Consider the following 23098-nt stretch of genomic DNA (forward strand, 5'->3'; position numbering starts at 1 on the left):
ATTATTAACTTCACCATGCTCAAAGGTATATTCAATGCATGATTTATTATTTTATTACCCATCTACCAATGTTAAACAATATTAAGTCCTTGCAACTTATTATGTGACTTGTTAAGTAAATGTTTTACTCCTGAACTTATCCAAATGTTAAATTCAGGCTGTAACACAACTAAATGTAGAATAAGTCAAGGGGATACTTTCTGAAGGCTCTGTATGTCTAAATGGTAAAACAGACTGTAACCACTTGTTGCTAGCTGTACCGTGAAGTAGTGAGATACACCGACAGGAATCACGTACCATGATCGCCTGCTGGACCAGTGTATTGCAGTGCTCACACATGTTCTTGAGGATCTTGTTAGCAGCATTGTGGCGGGCAGTGGTGGTTGACTTGGAGGCCACGGTCAACGGATAGATCAAAGCCTAGAAGAGGGTGGGTGGGTGGGGCGGGGCCGAGTGATCGAGAGGGAGGGAGAGTTAATCAACGCAATAGCAGTTCAGAGATATGCGACCTAGGCCATAGCTCCTAGCCTGGGTGCCAGCAGTATGTCATTACCTGGGGGTGGTAGCGCCCAATGTCGGTGAGCAGCTGGTGGATGAGGCGGCCAACCAGAGCACGGGGAGTGTCGATGCGGGCAATCAGCTGGGGGATTACCTGCAGACGAGGGGGCAAGAGAGGGAGACTTCATTTTGTTAACACCCCGGAGCAATGCAATGCAGAATTACTATTCAGTAACTATTCAGTTACTATCGTCCTGTAAGAGACTTTCTTGAATGACTATTTCATGGATGATTCATGGCCCAAAACCAACATGGCCCCTGGGAATAATTCTGTTTTCTAGTACCCTTGACACAATGGACAGAACAATGAAAGCAAACCAAAAACATGCATGTGAGATGCGTACCTGTAGCCAGGTGTCTATCTGAATGGTTTTGATACCCTCTACCAGTGCCTCGTTGACTTCAGGCCAGTGTCCATAGTCAAACCAGAGGGTCAGGACCCTGGAGAAAGAAAACAGCATCATGTCAAAAACAGTCTCTTGTATCCATTGCATCTTTATTGACAGGTTCAGACGAAGAAAAAAAACAACAACCACAGTTTCCCTGAATTTCAAACCGCATTCGAAGCAAAACAAATTGACACCAAGCAATCAAATGCGCGCAACGACACAAATTGGAATTGGAGCTCGTCTCTCTGCCACCAGAGGGCTTCCTTTCCACATATTTCAACTCTGCGTCTATCAGTGTTGTCGGTTTAGGCTTTCAGACTACTGGCCATCTCAGAGTAGGAGTGCTGATCTGGGATTAGGTGCTCCCTGTCCATCTAATCTTATTCATTATGATCTAAAAGGGATTTAGAAAAAGGGATTTATTTAACCTTTATTCACAAAGAGTCTTAAAAGTACACTCTTACTGACAGTTGTGGCTGCTTGGCGTGATGTATTGTTGTTTCTACCTTCTTGCCCTTGGTGCTGTTGTCTGTGCCCAATAATGTTTGTACCATGTTTTGTACTGCTACTATGTTGTGCTGCTGCCATGTTGTGTTGCTACCATTTTTGTTGTCATGTTGTGTTGCTACAATACTGTGTTTTCATGTGTTGTTGACTTGCTATGTTGTTGTCTTAGGTATCTCTTTATGTAGTGTTGTGTTGTCTCTCTTGTTGTGATGTGTGTTTTGTCCTATATTTATATTTGATTTATTTTTAATCCCAGCCCCTGTCCCCGCAGGATGCCTTTTGGTTGGCCGTCATTGTAAATAAGAATTTGTTCTTAACTGACTTGCCTAGTTAAATATAGGCCCTGGCCCCATGCGGGGACTCACCTCAGGGTGTCCTGGAGGTTGTTCCCTCTGGAGAGGGAGATTGAGCGGAAGAAGCCCTGGACAGCAGGAACCGTGTAGAGGAGTAACGTCTTGGAGAGGTCCTGAACTCGCCAAACAACAGAGGGAGAATGAGGAAAAGGAAGAATTGCAAATGATTGTACCTTGATTTCAGCAAGCAAGGCATTCAGTCATAGTCCTAACTCAAACATTCTCCCATTGACATAAACTTGTGATTTATGCAACATTTGAAGCACAGGTCTGTCAAGTTAGTTTGAAATTTGTCCGGTAGTGAATAGCGAAAGGGCTGGTTAGCGTTAGTGGACGAGTATGGTGAAGGAGAATCTAAGATGGCCGCCGCCCTCACCTCGTTGGCCTTCTTCTGGCCCGGCGAGGGCACAGGGCTGTGCTCAGTGCTGTCTACCTCACTGTCGCTGTTGCTGGCCTCGCTATTTGCGCTGGTGCCGCTGACGTGGCGCTTCTTCTTCTTTTCGTCCCGGCCCTGGTTCTGGTGCTTGTAGTGCAGCACTGCCTCAAAGTTCATCACCGCCCATGCGTGCCAGGCCTGCGGAAAAAGGTATGCCAGGTGAAGAAATGTATATATTATTTTTATTTATTTATTATAAGACATAGAAAGTCTACATGTCGAAACATATGTTTGAACTTATGTTATCGCACTTATCACATCAACTTCCAGTCCGTTAGACAATTAGTTTCCGGTTTACTGAAGGATTACGTGAGATGTCCCGGAGGAGTCCTGCCCTCTGGGGAATGTTCTGGGTCTAAACAGATGTCGATCATGTTTTCGGTTGTTACGTAATAAGCTACTGAGAGATGTGAGGAGGGGGGGGCTCTCAACAGAGGAAGAGCGTGGCTTTCCTGCAGTGTGGGCATGGGCCTATACAAGCCCATAGGTGCCCTTGGTTCCTTTCAAATCAACTCATGTCTCTAATAACATACAAACCTTATGTTAAGTAAATGGGAGAGTCAGCACGAGGTCCACAGCGTGAATGCTGATGGGAGTGACAGGGGTTGGAGGGGAGTGGTTAAACGTGAGAGGGTCACTGACCTTGTACCAGTTGCGGTCGTGCTCCGTGGAGTGGTTGTAGTACTGCAGCACTTTGGGGATGGTGCTCTCATTAATGCCCTGAAGACTGAGCTGCCACTCACCCAGCTTCAGGAAGCACCTAGGAAAGGAGGGAAGGAGGGATTGAGGGGGAGAGAGAGAGAGGGAGAGACAGTCTTGGTCACTATATAGAATGTCACGCTCGTTGAGGACCACGCTCGTTGAGTGTCTCAGAGTAGGAGTGCTGATCTCGAATCACGTCCTCTCCTATCTATGTAATCTTATTTGTTTGTGATCTGAAAGGCAGAACTGATCCTAAATCAGCACTCCTACTCTTGAGACCCTTAAATATGGACACTCCGTAGTTGCATGAGCACAAAAAATACTCAAAACCCAGCGTGCAGTTTTCGCGCAAAGGTTGACAGGAAAGTGTGCTTATCTCCACGCAAATCACCAGAAGGTTGATCAACTGTATGGCAAGCAAATAGGCTTATTGTTCCTTTGGGGGAAATAGGTGGTGTTTGATGCATAGGAATAATGATAATAATGGTAGGCTAATAAAAACATTAAAACGTAGGCCTAATGATAAAATATGCATTTGCCGTTGGTATTTTAAATGGTATTATTTCCACTACACAACAGAAAGTAGGCTACCATTTATCAATCACTAATTCAATAGCCAAGCACGCTCAAAAGTAAATAGACCGGTAGCCTTGACAGTATGGGTAGGCTACAGTATTGCGGCGTGATAGGATTAGGAGCACGACATCATATCCTAGCCTATTTAATTTCAGATCCTATACCAAAAGGTAGGAGACACACAATCACGTGCTGATAAACAATGTATATTTTGCATAGAAGTGTGGGCTGTAGCATTTACTTGTAAATTGGTCGAAAGGACAATCAATCTTGCAGAATGTGCGGCCACTGTTGTGGCACTCGCTAGGCAGCGTGCATTTTTTGTTGGGAAAAGTCACTGCAACATTCTGTCTACTCCTCGACAGAATGTGATAACATTTGCCATTGTGCTTTCTTTTAGGAATGATCATGTCCCAGTTCCAACATCTCTTCCAAATCATTCAGCAAATGAGGGCGTTTTTATTACCATAAAAACGGAGGAAGTTTTCCAGGCGAGGTTATAGTGCTTGTTCATGACCGCACAAATATAATATGGCTCTGATTTATCAATGAAAACATGCGCGACAGTATATGTTGCGTGCGACAGTTTGATAAACGCATATCATTTGTGACGCATGCAAATCCTAGGATCTCCACGCATGTCAGAATTTAGTACGGAATTTACACACGGTTGATAAACGAGCCCCCTGGTCCCAGATCAGCGCTCCTTTTCTGAGACGTTTGTGAATACGGGCCCAGGGCTGCATCAGAGTCTGATAAATTGCCTTAGCAACACACAATCATGTCAACAGCTATAAGGCCTGGTATGTGAGATGAAGCTCTTACACTAAGTCTGTTACACTAGTTAGTTAGTGTGATGAATGCATTCAACGTGGTGTTTCCTGGCAGTCCATCTCCCCTCTCTAATGCCAGGCTCATCCACACACTCCTCTCTACCATCTATTGCCTTGAATGGCCACTGACATGCTTACCTAGGCCTAAGGCCAAGATCTGTGGGACACTTCTGGAGAAAATGGATATTAACTGAATCCACATTTAACTTTACTATGAGAAACGTCTGTTCTGTGGTGACAATTTAAAAAGTATGTTGGGGAAGTTATCTTATACAATATGCTCGCTGTCATCACAAGTTGTCTGGAGGAGTTGGCAATGGATGTTCAACGCAGTACTAGTGCAACCCCTTAAAATAGAAGAGAATGATGGGAAAACGTGGAAATCGCGCAAAGACATTTATCATACTTAGGCGTCATTACTAAAAGCAGTGGCGCATTAGCTACTGAAAGGTTTTGGCATCACTTAAGTGATTTTCAATGTTTTATATTGGTAGTGAGTGTGAGGGAACATTGCCTCGTGGTCGGTCTTCCCAGTGGTTGTGCTTGCCATATCAATCATCATAAAAAAAACACAGACACTTGAGGCAAACTGCCAAATAATCGAGTCGTGTTTGATTTACATGGGCCAAGCTTGTGATTGGTTTATAACACGCCCGACCAGGAACTGGCGAATCCTGCGCAGGCATCCGTCCCTCAGATCCTAACTGTACACTGCACCCATTTCCAGAGAGCACTTCTAATAAATGATCCATTAGCATTGCGTAACGCTGCGGAGTGCTTTTTCCATGTGAAAATACAGTACTGGTTCAGTTCACCTCTGACAAACCGCTTCAGGGAAAAACACAGTAAAACCGTCTGCATGGGAGAACCACTAGTGCCAGAAGTGCTTCTCTGTTACCACAGGAACTCAGACCGGAGATTGCAGGTCTTATCATGATCATTGCGTCGTAACATGCAAATACATATCGCTGAAATTACAATGAATTATTTCAGTGTGTGTGTGTGTGTGTGTGTATAGACCAGGTGTACGCCATTCCACAGTGCCAACCCATTTGCAGGAAACTGTGTCAGCACGTCTGGAATAAAACAGTGGAGACAAACATTCCACAGACAAATATAATCTGGAAGTGCAACGGCAAGTATGAAACACTCCTGGTTTCCTGTTAGCTTGTTGCCTCATAAAAATTATGAGGTATGTATATTGTGTGTATGTATGTGTGTTTGTGTGCATTGTGTGTGCGCCTCTAAGATGAGTGTTTTACTGTGAGAAGGCTCGTCTTCTGTGTGTCTGTGTGTGTGTGTGTGTGTGTGTGTGTGTGTGTGTGTGTGTGCTCGTCTGCTGACCAAAGTTTCAATACATCCAACCCATAAAGCTCAAGCACTGTTTTTTTACCCTTGCTTGTGTTCATTTGGAGGCTAATGTGAAACACAGTATTTTACTGAGTAAAACCTCACACAAAACCTGGTGTGTCAGAAGTAAACTTTCCCCCAAAATAACTGGCCTCTGAGATTCCCTCGGGCGCTCATTTGAAGTCCGCTCCATGAAGGAGAGCGCTTTGGGGAATGGGGATCGTGCTGGAAGTATTTTCATGGGCCCGTCAACCATACAAACAACCTCCTTAGGCTATCATGCCTTGTAGAGGCATTCTGAAAACGGGAGTCTTTCTATATTTAATCCGTTGACGGTATACACAAGCACAAAACAGAAATACATGAGACGAGCAATGGTGATTGGGAGCATTGCAAAAAAGGGTGTTGTTGTAAATGGGAAGAGCTTCCAACAGGAATTGAGAAAGACCTCCAGTCCCTTTCTGCCCATAACTGATCTCAATTCAGCTTTGTCCATCCCCAGTTCTAACCTTGGCCGTCAGGCTAAACCACAGCACAGATCCTGGACCAGCTGCTCATGTCACTCGTCCACTGCCATTGTTCAGCATTCGTACGCTGAAGGTGTAGTTGGGCAGCCATTTTGTGTCAAAACACAAAACAGCAACTATTCTTACAGAGAGAAGAGGTGAAGATGGTAGAATGTGACAGGAGACAGGGTGAAGAGGCAGAGGGCAACACCCGGCCAGTATGGGACACTCTGGGCTGGGGTGTGGGTGTAGGCCCAGCCAGGTGCCGACAGTTCTCACTTGCCAGAGACACACCTGGTTTCCAGTACCCGTCGGCACAATGCCACATTTGGTTGAAGATAAGTAGCTGGATTCTTGGATGCCCGTTGGCTGAGGGCTGAGTGATTGCGCAGAATGAAAAGAGACAAAACTTGTCCGGGTTTGCAAAACTAAATGCCAGTACAAGGAGCGAGGGAGGGAGTGGAGGAATATTACGACCAGGGTAGGAGTGAGGGAGGGAGTGGAGGAATATTACGACCAGGGTTGGGTCACGGTCATGGTGAAAGAGCACAACTCTCTGTACGTGACCCTTTTAGGTGAGAGAGAACATGAGGGCTGGGAAAAGGTGTGTGTGTAAAAAAAAATTCAAGCACACACTGCAATAAAAACATGAGTTCCCCACCCCTAATGTAGTTGTGGAAGGAGTCCTGACCTGGCCATAAGCTTGTGGAGCTCCTGCTTGTGTTGCTGGTCCTCGGCGGCGATGGCATGCTGGGCCTGCTGCTGCATCCCCTGGACAAAGTGCTGCATGTGCTGGAAGGCTTCGATCTGATGGGGGACAGAGGAACAAACGGTGGGGGGGCAGGGGGGGAGGCAAGGGAATCTCATTCAAAACAGGGATTTAATTCAAATCTCTGTGAATGCTGTCGCCAACCTTAAGCAACCGAAAACTAAAATCTGCATTCTTATAGAACCTAACGCCTCACCGTTTCAAAATGTTTGTGTGTGTGAGCATCTACATATCGACCGGTCCCCCTGTTGCTCTAATGGTGTGGTTGGAATGATGTGACATTTTCACTGCTGGGTTATTTATGCTCTTCATTTCAGTTGATTCACTAACACATAACAGTCCACAATATTTAATGAACCTACACATTACAGCCCTGCATTTCCTTACGTTGCACAACAATGAAAAAAAAACATTTTCTTCAGCTACAGAGAAAGCCTGTAACAACGGTATAGCTACTATACCTTGTGTTGGCTCTTCCACATGTACTTCATGTAGGCATAGGTAACGTGGGGGTGGGCGGTGGGCAGCGGGTGGTCCAGCTGCTTCGAGGGGTCCACCCCCAGGAGAAGGACCAGGGTCTTGTGGGCCAACGCCTGGGAGAAAAGAGATTCACATTGATCCATTTCTATCATAATACTCAACCTCACACACGCACAAACCCAAACTGTACACACGAGGCTAGGTGCAGCATAGTGTCAGCCGCAGAGCAGCGCCAAAGTGGAAGAAAGGGGCTCAACGGTGGAAACCTGAAGGTCAGTCTCCTATAGCCCACTCAGACCTCTAGTCAGGGACCCCCAGCCATTTCACATAGGTGATCTTTTCCAGAGCTAGCACGCCTAATTCAACTAATCATCAAGCTCTTGATTAGGTGAATCAGGTTTGCTAGTTAACAGCTCCAACAATATTGTGAAAGTCCTGAGGAAATGTTTGAGAACCACCGCCCTAGCTTCCAACTCCCATGGACGTACAGACCCCCAGATTTCCCCAGGCTCATTTGAACCTCTTGCTAAATAAATAGCTTAAGTATACCACACTACTGTGGAGGGAGTAACTAACCATTGACCCCTGTGGAAGGGCCTTTTAAAACACTGCAGGCATTCTTTTAGATGTTGCTCGTTTGCCCATAATCACGTTCTTCGCTCGCTGATTGATGTTCGCTCCTGTGAGTGAAAACCTCCACAATTCTCTGACATCATACCGGAACGTTCTGAAAGGATTGTGTTACAATTGGAAAGCTGGTTGGGTGCCTGCAATCCACCACAATCACTTGCAATAAAACTGGCACCAGGGAGGGAAAACGGTGACACTTTCATTAAACGGGTTTGAGGTACGGTTTCTAAACAGTGCGATTTCTGAGAGGTGCGTTTCATTTGCACAGTCGATCCCAGTGAGAGCTGAGTTCACTGGAAAAATAGGGATGTCAGTATGAATCCAAATCCAGTAGAATAGATTCCCCCTCGGAATGACACAAACCCTTTAAAGAACTGTTTTACCAAATTCCTTCCATTCTGGTTGTACTAATGTCAAGTGACAATGACATCACTTGAACTCAACTTGATACAACAGCTTATAGCTGTATCTGAAAGGAATTGCATTAGTTAAAAACAAGCCGATTGCCAAACAAGCTGGTCACTAAACACCACAAATCGTGTATTTTTTGTTGTTGTTGCCATTTATTATTTGTTATTATTAAAATAATAATAATAATTACCCCCTTTTTCTCCCCAATTCCGTGGTATCCAATTGTTAGTCGTTACTATCTTGTCTCATCACTACAACTGCCGTACGGGCTCGGGAGAGACGAAGGTCGAGAGCCATGCGTCCTCCGAAACACAACCCAACCAAGCCGCACTGCTTCTTAACACAGCGCGCATCCAACCCAGAAGCCAGCCGCACCAATGTGTCGGAGGAAACACCGTATGCCTAGCGACCTAGTCAGCGTGCACTGCGCCCGGCCCGCCACAGGAGTCGCTAGAGCGCGATGAGACAAGGATATCCCTACCGGCCAAACCCTCCCTAACCCGGACGACGCTAGGCCAATTTGTGCGTCGCCCCATGGACCTCCCGGTCGTGGCCGGCTGCGACAGAGCCTGGGCTCGAACCCAGAGTCTCTGGTGGCACAGCTAGCACTGCGATGCAGTGCCTTAGACCACTGCGCCACCCGGGAGGCCCCGTTGTTGCCATTTATGACATTGACACCCAGATACCGGTGAATGTTTGTTTTATTGAGTGCAACGTTTTGTCCAGGTCTTTGTAAGGCCTTTGTAAATGTTACACTTCATAAAACGTGAGCTGAACAACGGAGTGCATCAAATCATGCTTTCATACTACATGTTTTTGCAAGAATAACTGGTTGATGGTGGAGACTAAGCGGTTGAAAAAAAAAAAAACGAACTGACATACCTATTTTGAACCATTTGGCAAATGACCCATTAGCTGTTCCTGTGCTAGTGAACTCACCAGGCGTCCACTCTTGCCACAGAGACTGGCGTACTTGAGCCAGGTCCGCATGTCCTCGTGGGGGTTGATGACCAGCGATCGAACCATTAGGATCCTCTGCCAGTCCTCCACGATCCGCTGGCAACCCTAAAGACGGAGAAACAAAGAGCAATCAATCAATGATATAATTATTATTAATCAATCACATTTATTTCAAAAAGCCATTTTTACATCAGCAGTTGTCACAAAGTGCTTTACAGGAGACACAACCACACACAGTGACCAGGTACGGTAGTCTTTCCCCCCCCATTCTATTCTCTAGAGCCCCCATACTCAACTGATGGCGCAGATCAGGACCCAAAACGGGGACAATATGGACCACAGGTCCCGACAACAATTTATATATACAGTGGGGCAAAAACGTATTTAGTCAGCCACCAATTGTGCATGTTCTCCCACTTAAAAAGATGAGAGAGGCCTGTAATCATTTCATCATAGGTACACTTCAACTATGACAGACAATATGAGAAAATAAATCCAGAAAATCTCACCGTAGGATTTTTAATGAATTTATTTGCAAATTATGGTGGAAAATAAGTATTTGGTCACCTACAAACAAGCAAGATGTCTGGCTACAATAATCATTTCCAACATTAACAATGTCTACATTGTATTTCTGATCAATTTGATGTTATTTTAACGGGCAATTTTTTTTTATTTTCTTTCAAAAACAAAGACATTTCTAAATGACCCCAAACTTTTGAACAGTAGTTTATATATATATAACCTAAGCAAAAAAATAAACGTCCTCTCACTGTCAACTGCGTTTATTTTCAGCAAACTTAACATGTGTAAATATTTGTATGAACATAAGATTCAACAACTGAGACACAAACTGAACAAGTTCCTCAGACACACACAGAACGAGCAGTATGGCTGGTGTCATTGTCATGCTGGAGGATCAAGTCAGGATGAGCCTGCAGGAAGTGTACCACATGAGGGAGGAGGATGTCTTCCTTGTAACGCACAGCGTTGAAATTGTCTGCAATGACAACAAGCTCAGTCCGATAATGCTGTGACACACCGCCCCAGACCATGACGGACCCTCCACTTCCAAATCGATCCCGCTCCAGAGTACAGGCCTCGGTGTAACGCTCATTCCTTCAACGATAAATGCGAATCCGACCATCACCCCTGGAGAGACAAAGCCGCGAATCGTCAGTGAAGAGCACTTTTTGCCAGTCCTGTCTGGTCCAGCGACGACTTTGCCAGTAATGTCTGGTGAGGACCTGCCTTTACAACAGGCCTACAAGCCCTCAGACCAGCCTCTTGCGGACAGTCTGAGCACTGATGGAGGGATTGTGCGTTCCTGGTGTAACTCGGGCAGTTGTTGCCATCCTGTACCTGTCCCGCAGGTGTGATGTTCGGATGTACCGATTCTGTGCAGGTGTTGTTACACGTGGTCTGCCACTGTGAGGACGATCAGCTGTCCATCCTGTCTCCCTGTAGCGCTGTCTTAGGCATCTCACAGTACGGACATTGCAATTTATTGCCCTGGTCACATCTGTCGTCCTCATGCCTCCTCACAGCATGCCAAAGGCACGTTCACGCAGATGAGCAGGGACCCAGGGCATCTTTCTTTTGGTGTTTTTCAGAGTTGGTAGATAGGCCTCTTTAGTGTCCTAAGTTTTCATAACTGTGACCTTACTGTCTGTAAGCTATTAGTGTCTTAACAACCGTTCCACAGGTGCATGTTCATTAATTGCATGGGTAACAGTGTTAAAACCCTTTACAACGAAGATCCGTGAAGTTATTTGGCTTTTTACGAATTATCTTTGAAAGACAGGGTCCTGAAAAATGGACATTTCTTTTTTTTGCAGAGTTAAACATATATAAATATATGTTGGAAGAGCTAGACCTCTTTTTATTTTGTGTTCCCCTTTGTGGTTCTCTCCACATTTATTTTCACTCCCTAACCTAAATTGGTGTGGGTTTTCTTTTCTTTTGATTTGATCAGGCAAGTCTAGTGGGCTTCCATGGTGGGTGTTTAAGACCCTACTCAAGTTTTCTTAGCCAGAACCAAGTCAGTAGGCACCCCCATGGATGCTTTTCACACACACACACACACACACACACACACACACACACACACACACACACACACACACACACAAATACATACAAATACACATCAAAATATATTTTCCTTTATTATTTCCCACAAACCCTACCACCCTTCCCCTAATTGGAGTCAACTAATAAACAACAACACTTAGGCTTCTACTTCCAGCTTATACACACTAGATACATTTTACAGACACAATCTATTTTTCAATAGTTATATTTTGTTTGTTTTTAGTCCTGGCCATCCTCTAACCTCCACCTTTCCCATCTATTTCTGATGTCCATCCAGCTTTGCCATATATTTTTAACCGTGCTATTTCACAAAAGTTCTGAACCTATACACATTTTATGGACACAGTATGTTTTACATGAGTTATCTTGTTGTTATTAGTCCCACCCTCCAGCTCCATTTAACCCCTCCCATCTATCTCTTAACACCATCCATATTGGATTTCTATTGGCCATATCTTTTTCAACTGTGCTGCGATGCTTCACAAAAGTTTGGAACATTTCTATTCTCATAGTTTCTACAGATTGTAAATGAAAGATAAACATGTTTGCTAAAAGTATTATTATATTATTAATCGATTGACTATGACTTTTCAAATCACCAAGTATTGCTAGCCGCTCTTAAATAGCACCTGTGCCAGCACTGGTGAAACTAACTACTGACTAGCGAGGCGACAGGTGCAACACATCCTGACCAACGAGGATGATTCCAATCAGGGCAAACCACATGCAAACAGAACCAAACTCATGTCAAAAATGAAATAGAGCAAAACCCCAAAACCTATAACAATCTTAAAGAACTTTTTAAGAGGCCCCAGACTTTTATGTCAGGACACATGGTTCTCGTCTCAGGTGGTTGGTTCTCAGTTCACAGAAATGCTTTCCACTTCATTCCAGGGGTGCATCCCGAATGGCACCCAATTCCCTATATAGTGCACAACTTTTGACCAGAAAGGGAATAGGGTGCCATTTAGGACACAGCCCAGGTTGTTTGACGGAGGCGTGTGCGACTCTCTTGACAGATGTGTCAGGTTAGTCGCCAGTAAATCATAGGAGAAGAAGAGCCCGTCAACATTTCACCCTGAGACTCTGGTGCTGCCATTAAACTAGCTCTGTTTTGTCTGCTGGAGCCTCGCAATCCAACTCCCCCACCTCCTCTTCTTTTATGAATGGAAAGAGTGGAACCATCAAGACCTTTCACTACACAAGGACATGAGGAGGGTTTAGGGGTTTATATATTCCCCTGGAATACGTGACAGGCATTAAGGTCTTATGGAGAAGTAAATAATAGCCTTGTTGGTGTCTATGCAACGAATTCAATCACTTTTTGACAACATTTGATTTAAACAAAACTTCCCATACATGTTTGCCCATGGAATAAGTCACTTTTGGGACTGGAATGCCAAAACATTCAGGAGATAAAGGTGCTCAAATTGAACCATTTTGTAGACCCCACCACAGCAGTTTGCCAAAATAAATGATTGAATTCTTTGGCATGGGTGCCAAGCGTCACACCTGGAGGAAACCTGGCACCATCCCTAAGGTGAAGCATGGTGGTGGCAGCATCATGGTGTGGGGATGTTTTTCAGTAGCAAGGACTGGGAGACTAGTTAGGATCAAGGGAAAGATGAACGGAGCAAAGTACAGGGAGATCCTTGATGAAAACCTGCTCCAAAGCGCTCAGGACCTCAGACTGGGGCGAAGGTTCACCTTCCAACAGGACAACAACCCTAAGCACACAGCCAAGACAACACAGGAATGGCTTCGGGACAAGTCTCAATGTCCTCGAGTGGCCCAGCCAGAGCCCAAACTTGAACCTGATCTAACATCTCTAGAGAGACCTGAAAATGGCTGTGCAGCGACACTCCCCATCCAACCTGACAGAGCTTGAGATAATCTGCAGAGAGGAACAGGAGAAACTCCCCAAATACAGGTGTGCCAAGCTTGTAGTGTCATACCCAAGAAGACTCGAAGCCGTAATCGCTGCTTCAACAAAGTACTGGGTAAAGAGTCTGAATACTAATGTAAATACAATATAATTTTTTTAGCAAACATTTCTAAAATCGAGTTTTTGCTTTGTTATTATAGGGTATTGTGTGTAGATTGATGAGATGATTTTAGCATTATGGTGTAACAACAAAATGTGGAAAAAGTCAAGGGGTCTGAAAACACTGTATGCACTGCACTGTATGTTGTAGCTTAGACCCTACTTAATCTGAGGCTTTTTTGTGGTGCCCGCCATTGGTTGCGACACATACTCTTGAATACAATGTGGGCATAATTTCAATCATAGAATTTGACCTATTGTAATTTTAACTTCTAATTACTACCACATGCCGGTCCACCCACCATCCAATGTCAAATTAAATGTTCATGTCTATTCTACTATCAACCTTTCGATTATTTCAATAGGTTTCCTATGGAGGTTTGACAGTATAATTAAAACTGATATTGTAACGGTTTTCGTCTGGTGAAGGAGAAGAGGACCACGGTGCAGCGTGGTAAGTGTTCTTCATATTTTTAATTGAACAAACTGAACACTACACAACATAATAACGAAGAGAAAACAAAACAGTTTTGCCAGGTGAACAGACACTAAACAGAAATTAACCACCCATAAACAAGAGTGGGAAAACAGGCTACCTAAGTATGGTTCTCAATCAGAGACAATGATTGACAGCTGAACCATACCAGGCCAAACACATAGAAATACCCAACATAGAATAAAAACATTGAATGCCCATCCCAACTCACGCCCTGACCAACCTAAAATAGAAACATACAAAAGGTCAGGACGTGACAGATATTCCCATTCAAGTTAACATTCTCTGATGCGTGGACCTCCAAACGTCCTTGTGGTATCATTTGAAGGTGAAAATGTAAATGTTATTTCCATTTTAGTCCATTTATCAGCCAAAGCATGACACCCAACCTGTATTCCTTTCCAATGGTATGGTGGGGTATGCAAAATGGTTCAACTTTGAATATTTTGACACTCTCTGAGTGAGCACTTCTACATTGGGCAAATACACTGAACAAAAATATAAACGCAACATGTAAAGTGCCATGTTTCAAAGATTCCTGAAGTGTTTCATACGCACAAAAATCGTATTTCTCTCAAATGCTGTGCACAAATTTGTTTACATTCCTGTTAGTTAACTTTTCTCCTTTGCCAATACAATCCATCCACCTGACAGGTGTGGCACATCAAGAAGCTGATTAAACAGCATGATCATTAGAGGTACACTTTGTGCTGGGGACAATAAAAGGCCACTCTAAAATGTGCAGTGTTGTCGCACAACACAACGCCACAGATGTCTCAAGTTTTGAGGTAGCGTGCAATTGGCATGCTGACTGCAGGAAATTCCACCAGAGTTGTTGCCAGAGAATTAAATGTCAATTTTTCTACCATAAGCCGTAGTTATAGAGAATTTGGCAGTACGTCCGACCGGGCCTCACAACCGCAGACCACGTGTATGGCCCTGTGTGGGCGAACGGTTTGCTGATGTCAACATTGTAAACAGAGTGCTCCATGGTGGCGATGAGGTTTATGGTATGGGCAAGCGTAAACTATGGACAACGAACAAAATTGCATTTTTATCGATGGCCATATGAATGCACAGAGATACCGTGAAGAGATCCTGAGGCCCATTGTCGTGTCATTCGTCCACCACCATCAGCTCTTATTTCAGCATGATAATGTATGGCCCCATGTCACAAGGATCTGTAAATTATTTCTGGAAGCTAAAAATGTCCCAGTTTTTCTATGGCCTGCATACTCACCAGAGATGTCACCCATTGAGCATGTTTGGGATGCTCTAGATCGAGGTGTACGACAGCATGTTCCAGTTCCCGTCAATATCCTGCAATTTCGCTGCATGAGGCAAACGGTGGTCACACCAGGTACTGACTGGTTTTCTGATCCACACCCCTACTTAAAAAAAGGTATCTTTGACAAACAGATGCATGTTTGTGTGAGTGTGAGTGAGAGAGTGAGTGTGAGAGTGAGAGTGAAAGAGAGAGAGAGAGAGAGAGAGAGAGAGATAGAGAGATTGAAGGTGTGTGTTGTGTGTGAGTGAGCACACACGTACGTGCCTATCTTGGGTGAAGCCTCCAAATGTCAGGAACACTTGAGCTCACAGAGACAGAGAGAAGAGAAGACAAGAGACAGAAAAGAGAAGAGACAGACCAGAGAAGAGAGAGACAGACCAGAGGAGAGACAGACCAGAGAAGACAGACCAGAGAAGAGACAGAAGAGACAGACCAGAGAAGACAGACCAGAGAAGAGACAGAAGAGACAGACCAGAGAAGACAGACCAGAGAAGAGACAGAAGAGACAGACCAGAGAAGACAGACCAGAGAAGAGACAGAAGAGACAGACCAGAGAAGACAGACCAGAGAAGAGACAGAAGAGACAGACCAGAGAAGAGACAGACCAGAGAAGAGACAGACCAGAGAAGAGACAGAAGAGACAGACCAGAGAAGAGACAGACCAGAGAAGAGACAGACAAGAGAAGAGACAGACCAGAGAAGAGACAGACCAGAGAAGAGACAGACCAGAGAAGAGACAGAAGAGACAGACCAGAGAAGAGACAGACCAGAGAAGAGACAGACCAGAGAAGAGACAGACCAGAGAAGAGACAGACCAGAGAAGAGACAGAAGAGACAGACCAGAGAAGAGACAGAAGAGACAGACCAGAGAAGAGACAGACCAGAGAAGAGACAGACCAGAGAAGAGACAGACCAGAGAAGAGACAGACCAGAGAAGAGACAGACCAGAGAAGAGAGACAAGAGAAGAGACAGACCAGAGACAGAAGAGACAGACAAGAGAAGAGACAGAAGAGACAGACCAGAGAAGAGACAGAAGAGACAGACCAGAGAAGAGACAGACCAGAGAAGAGACATAAGAGCGAGACAGAGAGACACGACAAAAGATAACAGGAAAAGGAAGAGAAGAGAGAGATATAAACCGCATTCAGTGCACTGTAACTCACCACACCTACTTTTAGGTTTTCAATCTGGCGTTCAGTCTGAGCGTGTACCAACCCGACAGTGGCCTGAAGAGACCTCCAAAGATTGTTTTGATTCCCAATTAGAGTCGGTGGTAATGGATTTAACTACACACAGCACATGGTTCCAGTTAATTTTTTGTTTGGGTAATTTTCTGGATAGACTGGTGTTCGTATTGAGTTGCACAGTCTTGGCCGGCGACTTCATTTTCCTTCAGAGCGTTGGTTTTGTGGCCTCTAATTTGGTCTTTTATCTGTACAGGATATAACTCTAGTTATCAATAAAAAAAATATAATCATTGTAATCAAAATCCGCCTGTCAGGAAGCATACGCTTGGAACAGGTTTGACAAGGATTACAATTGCAATAAGGAAAGTTAAGGATGCTGCCCAAATAGTTGTAATTCCTCAAGTTCAAACTCTCGGTAAATTAACAACTCAATAAGGCAATACAATACAATAACTGTGTTACCTCAATACCAACAACAATGGTTTCAACTGCACAGGAGTCGAGCGGTAGTGCATCTGACTCAGGCCCACATGGTGCCAGGACAATAATCTCTCCCTCAAAATCAGCAAGACGTCATGCATCGAAAGGTGCTGATCGTGGACTACAGGAAACAGCAGGGGGAGCATACCCCCATCCACACCGAAGGGGCTGTAGTGGAGTTGGTGGAGAGCTTCAAGTTCCCGGTGTCCACATCACTGAGGACGTAACGTGGTCCACACACACCAGCACAGTCCTGAAGAGGGCACAGCAGCGTCATTTCTCACTCAGGAGGCTGAAGAAATTTGGCATGGGCCCTCTGATCCTCCAGAAGTTCTATAACTGCACCATTGAGAGCATCTTGACTGGCTGCATCATCGCCTGGTATGGCAACCTGCACCACCCTCAACCGCAAGGGGTGGTGCAGACGACCCACTACATTACTGGGACCGAGCTCCCTGCCATCCAGGACCTTTATACCAGGCCCAGAAAATTGACAAAGACTTCAGCTACCCAAGCCATGGCATGTTCTCTGTGCTACTGTCAGGCAAGTGGTACTGAGTATCAGGTCTCGGACCGAAAGTCTCCCAGACAGCTTCTATCCCAAAGCAATTAGACTGTTGAGTAGCTAATCAATGGCCACCGGACTATCTTACCTGTATAGACTACACAATACAAACTCAGAAAAAAAAGAAATGTCCTCTCACTGTCAACTACGTTTATTTTGAGCAAACTTAACATGTGTAAATATTTGTATGAACACATAACAAGATTCATGTGACTAACATAAATGGAATTATGTGTCCCTGAATGAAGGGGGGGGGGGGGGGAGTCAAATCTAAAGTAACAGTCCATGTCTGGTGTGGCCACCAGCTGCATTAAGTACGGCAGTGCATCTCCTCCTCATGGACTGCACCAGATTTGTATTATTGACTGTACTTTTGTTTATCCCCTGTGTAACTCTGTTATTTGTGTCACACTGCTTTGCTTTATCTTGGCCAGGTCGCAGTTGTAAATGAGAACTTGTTCTCAACTGGCCTACATGGTTAAATAAAATGTGAAATTAGTCATTAAAAAAATATTATTTGTTTAAAATTGCAGTTCTTGCTGTGAGATGTTACCCCACTCTTCCACCAAGGCATCTGCAACTTCCCAGACATTTCTGGAGGGAATGGCCCTAGCCCTCACCCTCTGATTCAACAGGACCCAGACGTGCTCAATGGGATTGAGATCAGGGCTCTTCGCTGGCCATAGCAGAAAACTGACATACCTGTCTTGCAGGAAATCACACACAGAACGAGCAGTATGGCTGGTGGCATTGTCATGCTGGAGGGTCATGTCAGGATGAGCCTGCAGGAAGGGTACCACATGAGGGAGGAGGATGTCTTTCCTTGTAACGCACAGCGTTTAGATTGACAACAAGCTCAGTCCGATGATGCTGTGACACACCGCCCTAGACCATGACGAACCCTCCACTTCCAAATCGATCCCGCTCCATAGTACAGGCATCGATGTAACGATCATTCCTTCGTGCGATAAACGCGAATCACCCCTGGTGAGACAAAACCGTAACTCGTCAGTGAAGAACACTTTTTGCCAGTCCTGTCTGGTCCAGCGACGGTGGGTTTGTGTCCATAGGCGATGTTATTGCCGGTGCTGTCTGGTGAGGACCTGCCTTACAAAAGGCCTACAAGCCTCTCTAAGCCTATTGCGGACAGTCTGAACACTGATGGAGTGATTGTGCGTTCCTGGTGCAACTCGGGCAGTTGTTGTTGCCATCCTGTACCTGTCCCGCAGGTGTGATGTTCGGATGTACCGATCCTGTGCAGGTGTTGTTACACGTGGTCTGCCACTGCGAGGACAATCAGCTGTCCGTCCTGTCTCTCTGTAGCGCGTCTCACAGTACGGACATTGCAATTTATTGCCCTGGCCACATCTGCAGTCCTCATGCCTCCTTGCAGCATGCCTAAGGCACGTTCACGCAGATGAGCAGGGAACCCTGGGCATCTTTCTTTTGGTGTTTTTCAGAGTCGGTAGAAAGGGCTCTTTAGTGTCCTAAGTTTTCATAACTGTGACCTTAATTGCCTACCGTCTGTAAGCTGTTAGTGTCTTAACGACCGTTCCACAGGTGCATGTTAAATAATTGTTTATGGATAATTGAACAAGCATGGGAAACAGTGTTTAAACCCTCTTCAAGGAAGATCTGTGAAGTTATTTGAATTTTTATGAATTATCTTTGAAAGACAGGGTCCTGAAAAGGGGCCGTTTCTTATTTTTGCTGAGTTTATACAAAAGTATGTGGACACACCTTCAAATGAGTGGATTCGGCTATTTCAGCCACACCCATTGCTGACTGGTGTAGACATTTTTAAACACAGCCATGCAATCTCCATAGACAAACATTGACAGTAGAATAGCCTTACTGAAAAGTTCAGTGACATTCAATGTGGCACCATCATAGGATGCCATCTTTCCAACAAATCAGTCCGTCAAATTTCTGCCCTGCTACAGCTGCCCTGGTCAACTGTAAGTGCTGTTATTGTGATTTGGAAACGTCTAGTAGGAGCAACAACAGCTCCGCCGCGAAGTGGTAGACCACACAAGCTCACAGAATGGGTCCGGCAAGGGCTGAAGCGTGTAGCGTTAAAAATCATCTGTCCTCGGGTAGCAACACTCACTACTGAGTTCCAAACTGCCTCTGGAAGCAACGTCAGCACAATAACTGTTCATTAGGTGCTTCATGAAATGGGTTTCCATGGCCGAGCAGCCGCACACAAGCCTAATATCACCATGCGCAATGCCAGCCGAGGCTGGAGTGTTGTAAAGCTCGCCGACATTGGACTCTAGAGCAGTGGAAATGCATTCTCTCGAGTGATGAAACACACTTCACCATCTGGCAGTTTGATTGACGAATCTGGGTTTGGCGAATGCCAGGAGAACGCTACCTGCCCCAATGCATAGTGCCAACTGTAAAGTTTGGTGGAGGAAAAATAATGGTCTGGGGATGTTTTTCATGGTTCAAGCTCCATAGTTCCATTGAAGGCAAATCTTAACGCTACAGCATACAAAGACATTCTAGACGATTCTGTGCTTCCAACTTCGTGACAACAGTTTGGGTAAGGTCCTTTCCTGTTTCAGCATGACAATGCCCCCGTGCAAAAAGCGTTGTCCATACAGAATTGGTTTGTCGAGATCGATGTAGAAGAACTTGACTGGCCTGAACAGAGCCGTGGTCTCAACCCCATCGAACACTTTTGGGATGAATTGGAACGCAGACTGCGAGCCAGGTCTAATCGCCCGACATCAGTGCCTGACCTCACTAATGCTCTTTCGGCTGAATGGAATCAAGTCCCTGCAGCAATGTTCCAACATCTAGTGGAAAGCCTTCCCAGAAGAGTGGAGGCTGAACGAGGTGTTTCTGAACGAGATGTTTTATTTATCTAACTGCATCGTTGCGAAAGAGCTTTCAAGTAAGCATTTCACTGTAAAGCCTACACCATTTGTAGTGGGCTCATGCGATGCGAAAACGTTCCTCAAAGTCTAGCCTATGGGAATGTTGGGCCAACAAGATCAAATCCCTGAGCCGACAAGGTAAAAATCTGTCTTTCTGCCCTTCAGCAAGGCAGTTAACCCCCAACAACAACTGCTCTCCGGACGTCGATGATGTGTATGTCGATTAAGGCAGCCTCTGCACCTCTCTGATTCAAAAGGGTTGGGTTAAATGCGGAAGACACATTTCGGTTGAATGCATTCAGTTGTGCGACTGACTAGGTATATCCCCTTTCATTTGACTTCATATACCAGTGTCCTAGTTTGTCCAGATGTTTGCAGGGGGCAGGTAATATCAAGTGAACAGGAAACGCATGTCAAACTCTTCAAGACGTATGGAACATTATTCAAACTGAAGTGGTCTCCTATGCACTGTCATCCCTCAAGTTTATGTTAAAGGTGTGTGTATCATCCATTCCAATCACGTATATCCTTTTCCACATGCTCCCTTAACCACCCTCTCTTGTGTGTGTGTGTGTGTGTGTGTGTGTGTGTGTGTGTGTGTGTGTGTGTGTGCGTGTGTACGTATGAATGTATACATGCATATATTTTTTTGTCTTTGAATGTGTTTGTACCGTGTGTGCGTGTGCCCATGTGTATATTTGTTTGTTTGTGTGTGTATATGAGTGTGTGTGTCAGCGCCCCCCTCAAGTGTGTACCTGTAGCCTTTCCCACCAGGTGTCTCGGATGATGTCCCTCCTCTCCGGGACCAGCTTGTACTGGATGACCTCTTCCAGCTCCGACAGCATCTGACACGACACCATGGCCTGCACAACAACAGCAACACTCAATCACTGTACAGCACCCCCTCCTCTGGTAGCACTTCCTTTCAAGGCACTACATAAGGACAACATTACTCATTCATAAGCTGCTCATATTTAATGGAGAACCACAGGTTGGTATGAGGTGATACAGGAACATGAATGCTGTCATAATGGCAGTTTGAGTAAGTATTACTTATTGCATTTGAGTGTATATGCAGTACTTTTCCCACCAGGTGCTCAAAGTGTAATTACAGTAAATACATTGTTTCCAGTAAATGCATAATTGTAGAGCTACCTGACTAAACAAACGTTTACTTTAGTCTTTTATCTGTATGTGGTGGAATATTACAAAAATTACCAAGATTTATTACCGGCAGTTAAAATGGATGCAAATTGACCATAAAGTTATATGGGCAAATGTTCCTGTGAAACATATTACTGATAATAATAATTTGGTCGGTGCTTATATTTGTCCTCATTAGTAGAGTGATGTTCTTACCCCATATGCTCTGCTGTAACTCTCTCCAGCCATGGCTGTCAGCTCGGCATCCAATAGATCTCTGGCCTTGTCGATACACTGGAATAACACACACGTTTGTACACACGCACACAAACACACACAAAAATGACTTTTTGGTTACCAACTGGGAAATGGAGAGCTTCATACAGAAAGCAAAGTAAAGTCACAGACAGTATTAAACTTAAAGCAAATAAAAGTAAAGGATCAATCGGTGAGGTTGATAGGTGAACATATGTCATCCACATGTCTGCTTCTCAGTCTCTCTCTCTTTCCCTCTCTATCACTCCCACCTTACAGTAAGAATAAGGAGTCAAATGGGACCATGTCCTTAGTAAAGACAAGGGACTTGAACTCAGAACATCCCGTGAGGGTTAGGGTTAACCATCCCCAAATGGCACCCTATTCCCTTCATGGTGCACTACTTGTGAGCAGAGCCTCATGTACAGCATATAGAAAATAGGATGCAATTTGAGCTTCAGATGTAGAATAAACTCTAGTTCCCCAAATCACTCCAACCCATACTTGTGTCAACTCTGGGCACTTCTACCCAGACAAAACCAATGGGTTTGGACTTAACCCAATTCATACAACAACCAGCCTCTTAAGGGTGGGCGGTATACCGTGTTTTACTATATACATTGGCATTTATGCACGGACTGGTTTGGGTTTTTACTTTACCTTCTATAATGGTATTTGAATGTTTGGTTTGTTAAATGTGATACGCCGTGTGTAATGTCCAATTTTACTCCGCTACTTGAGTCATCCCTTTCCGCGCCGCTTTCCACACAGACCTAGTCCCACCTCGTCACTCAAGGAGCACATTTGTTGTTGCTTGACCACTAGACACTTTCGTTCAGTCTGCATGCTCAATGCAGCACATGCAAAAATGTTGATGACAACGATGTTGTTTCCACTTTTATCATAATATAAATCCACAAGCGTTCTATAATTACAATATTAGTTTGTGTTTCTTACAGCTGCAAACAGCTTGTTTGTATTTTCTTAAGTTAAGCTAAATGGTTTTAGCCTCTAATGCTAATCACTAGTTAGCTGGCTGGCTAGCTAAGCTAGCTAATAAAAGTACTGAGTCAGAGCAAACGTAGCTAGCTTATACAGCGTGATACCAGTATGGTGGAGGCTTAAATCAGCATGTTTGTGCAACAGTGACCGTCTTCTAAATCAAAGAGGAATAGGCGAAGCATGAATATGTTGGCTATA

General features: G+C 44.7%; 1 protein-coding gene across 2 annotated transcripts in view; it reads right to left on the reverse strand.

Annotated features, from left to right (window-relative positions):
• Positions 1–23098, reverse strand: part of LOC139416417 (mechanistic target of rapamycin kinase) — a 125109-nt gene that overhangs the window by 10514 nt on the left and 91497 nt on the right. For both annotated transcript variants that reach the window (XM_071165009.1, XM_071165008.1), the window contains exons 33-43: positions 21860–21937; positions 21256–21363; positions 9440–9565; positions 7441–7572; positions 6902–7017; positions 2886–3003; positions 2184–2381; positions 1820–1920; positions 903–999; positions 554–652; positions 298–420 (exon numbers count right to left, since the gene is read on the reverse strand). In XM_071165009.1, the coding sequence (XP_071021110.1) occupies positions 298–420; positions 554–652; positions 903–999; positions 1820–1920; positions 2184–2381; positions 2886–3003; positions 6902–7017; positions 7441–7572; positions 9440–9565; positions 21256–21363; positions 21860–21937 (1296 nt within the window). The remainder of the gene's footprint in view (positions 1–297; positions 421–553; positions 653–902; positions 1000–1819; positions 1921–2183; positions 2382–2885; positions 3004–6901; positions 7018–7440; positions 7573–9439; positions 9566–21255; positions 21364–21859; positions 21938–23098) is intronic.

The sequence above is a fragment of the Oncorhynchus clarkii genome, chromosome 9, assembly GCF_045791955.1.
Source record: "Oncorhynchus clarkii lewisi isolate Uvic-CL-2024 chromosome 9, UVic_Ocla_1.0, whole genome shotgun sequence".
NCBI classification, from domain to species: domain Eukaryota; kingdom Metazoa; phylum Chordata; class Actinopteri; order Salmoniformes; family Salmonidae; genus Oncorhynchus; species Oncorhynchus clarkii.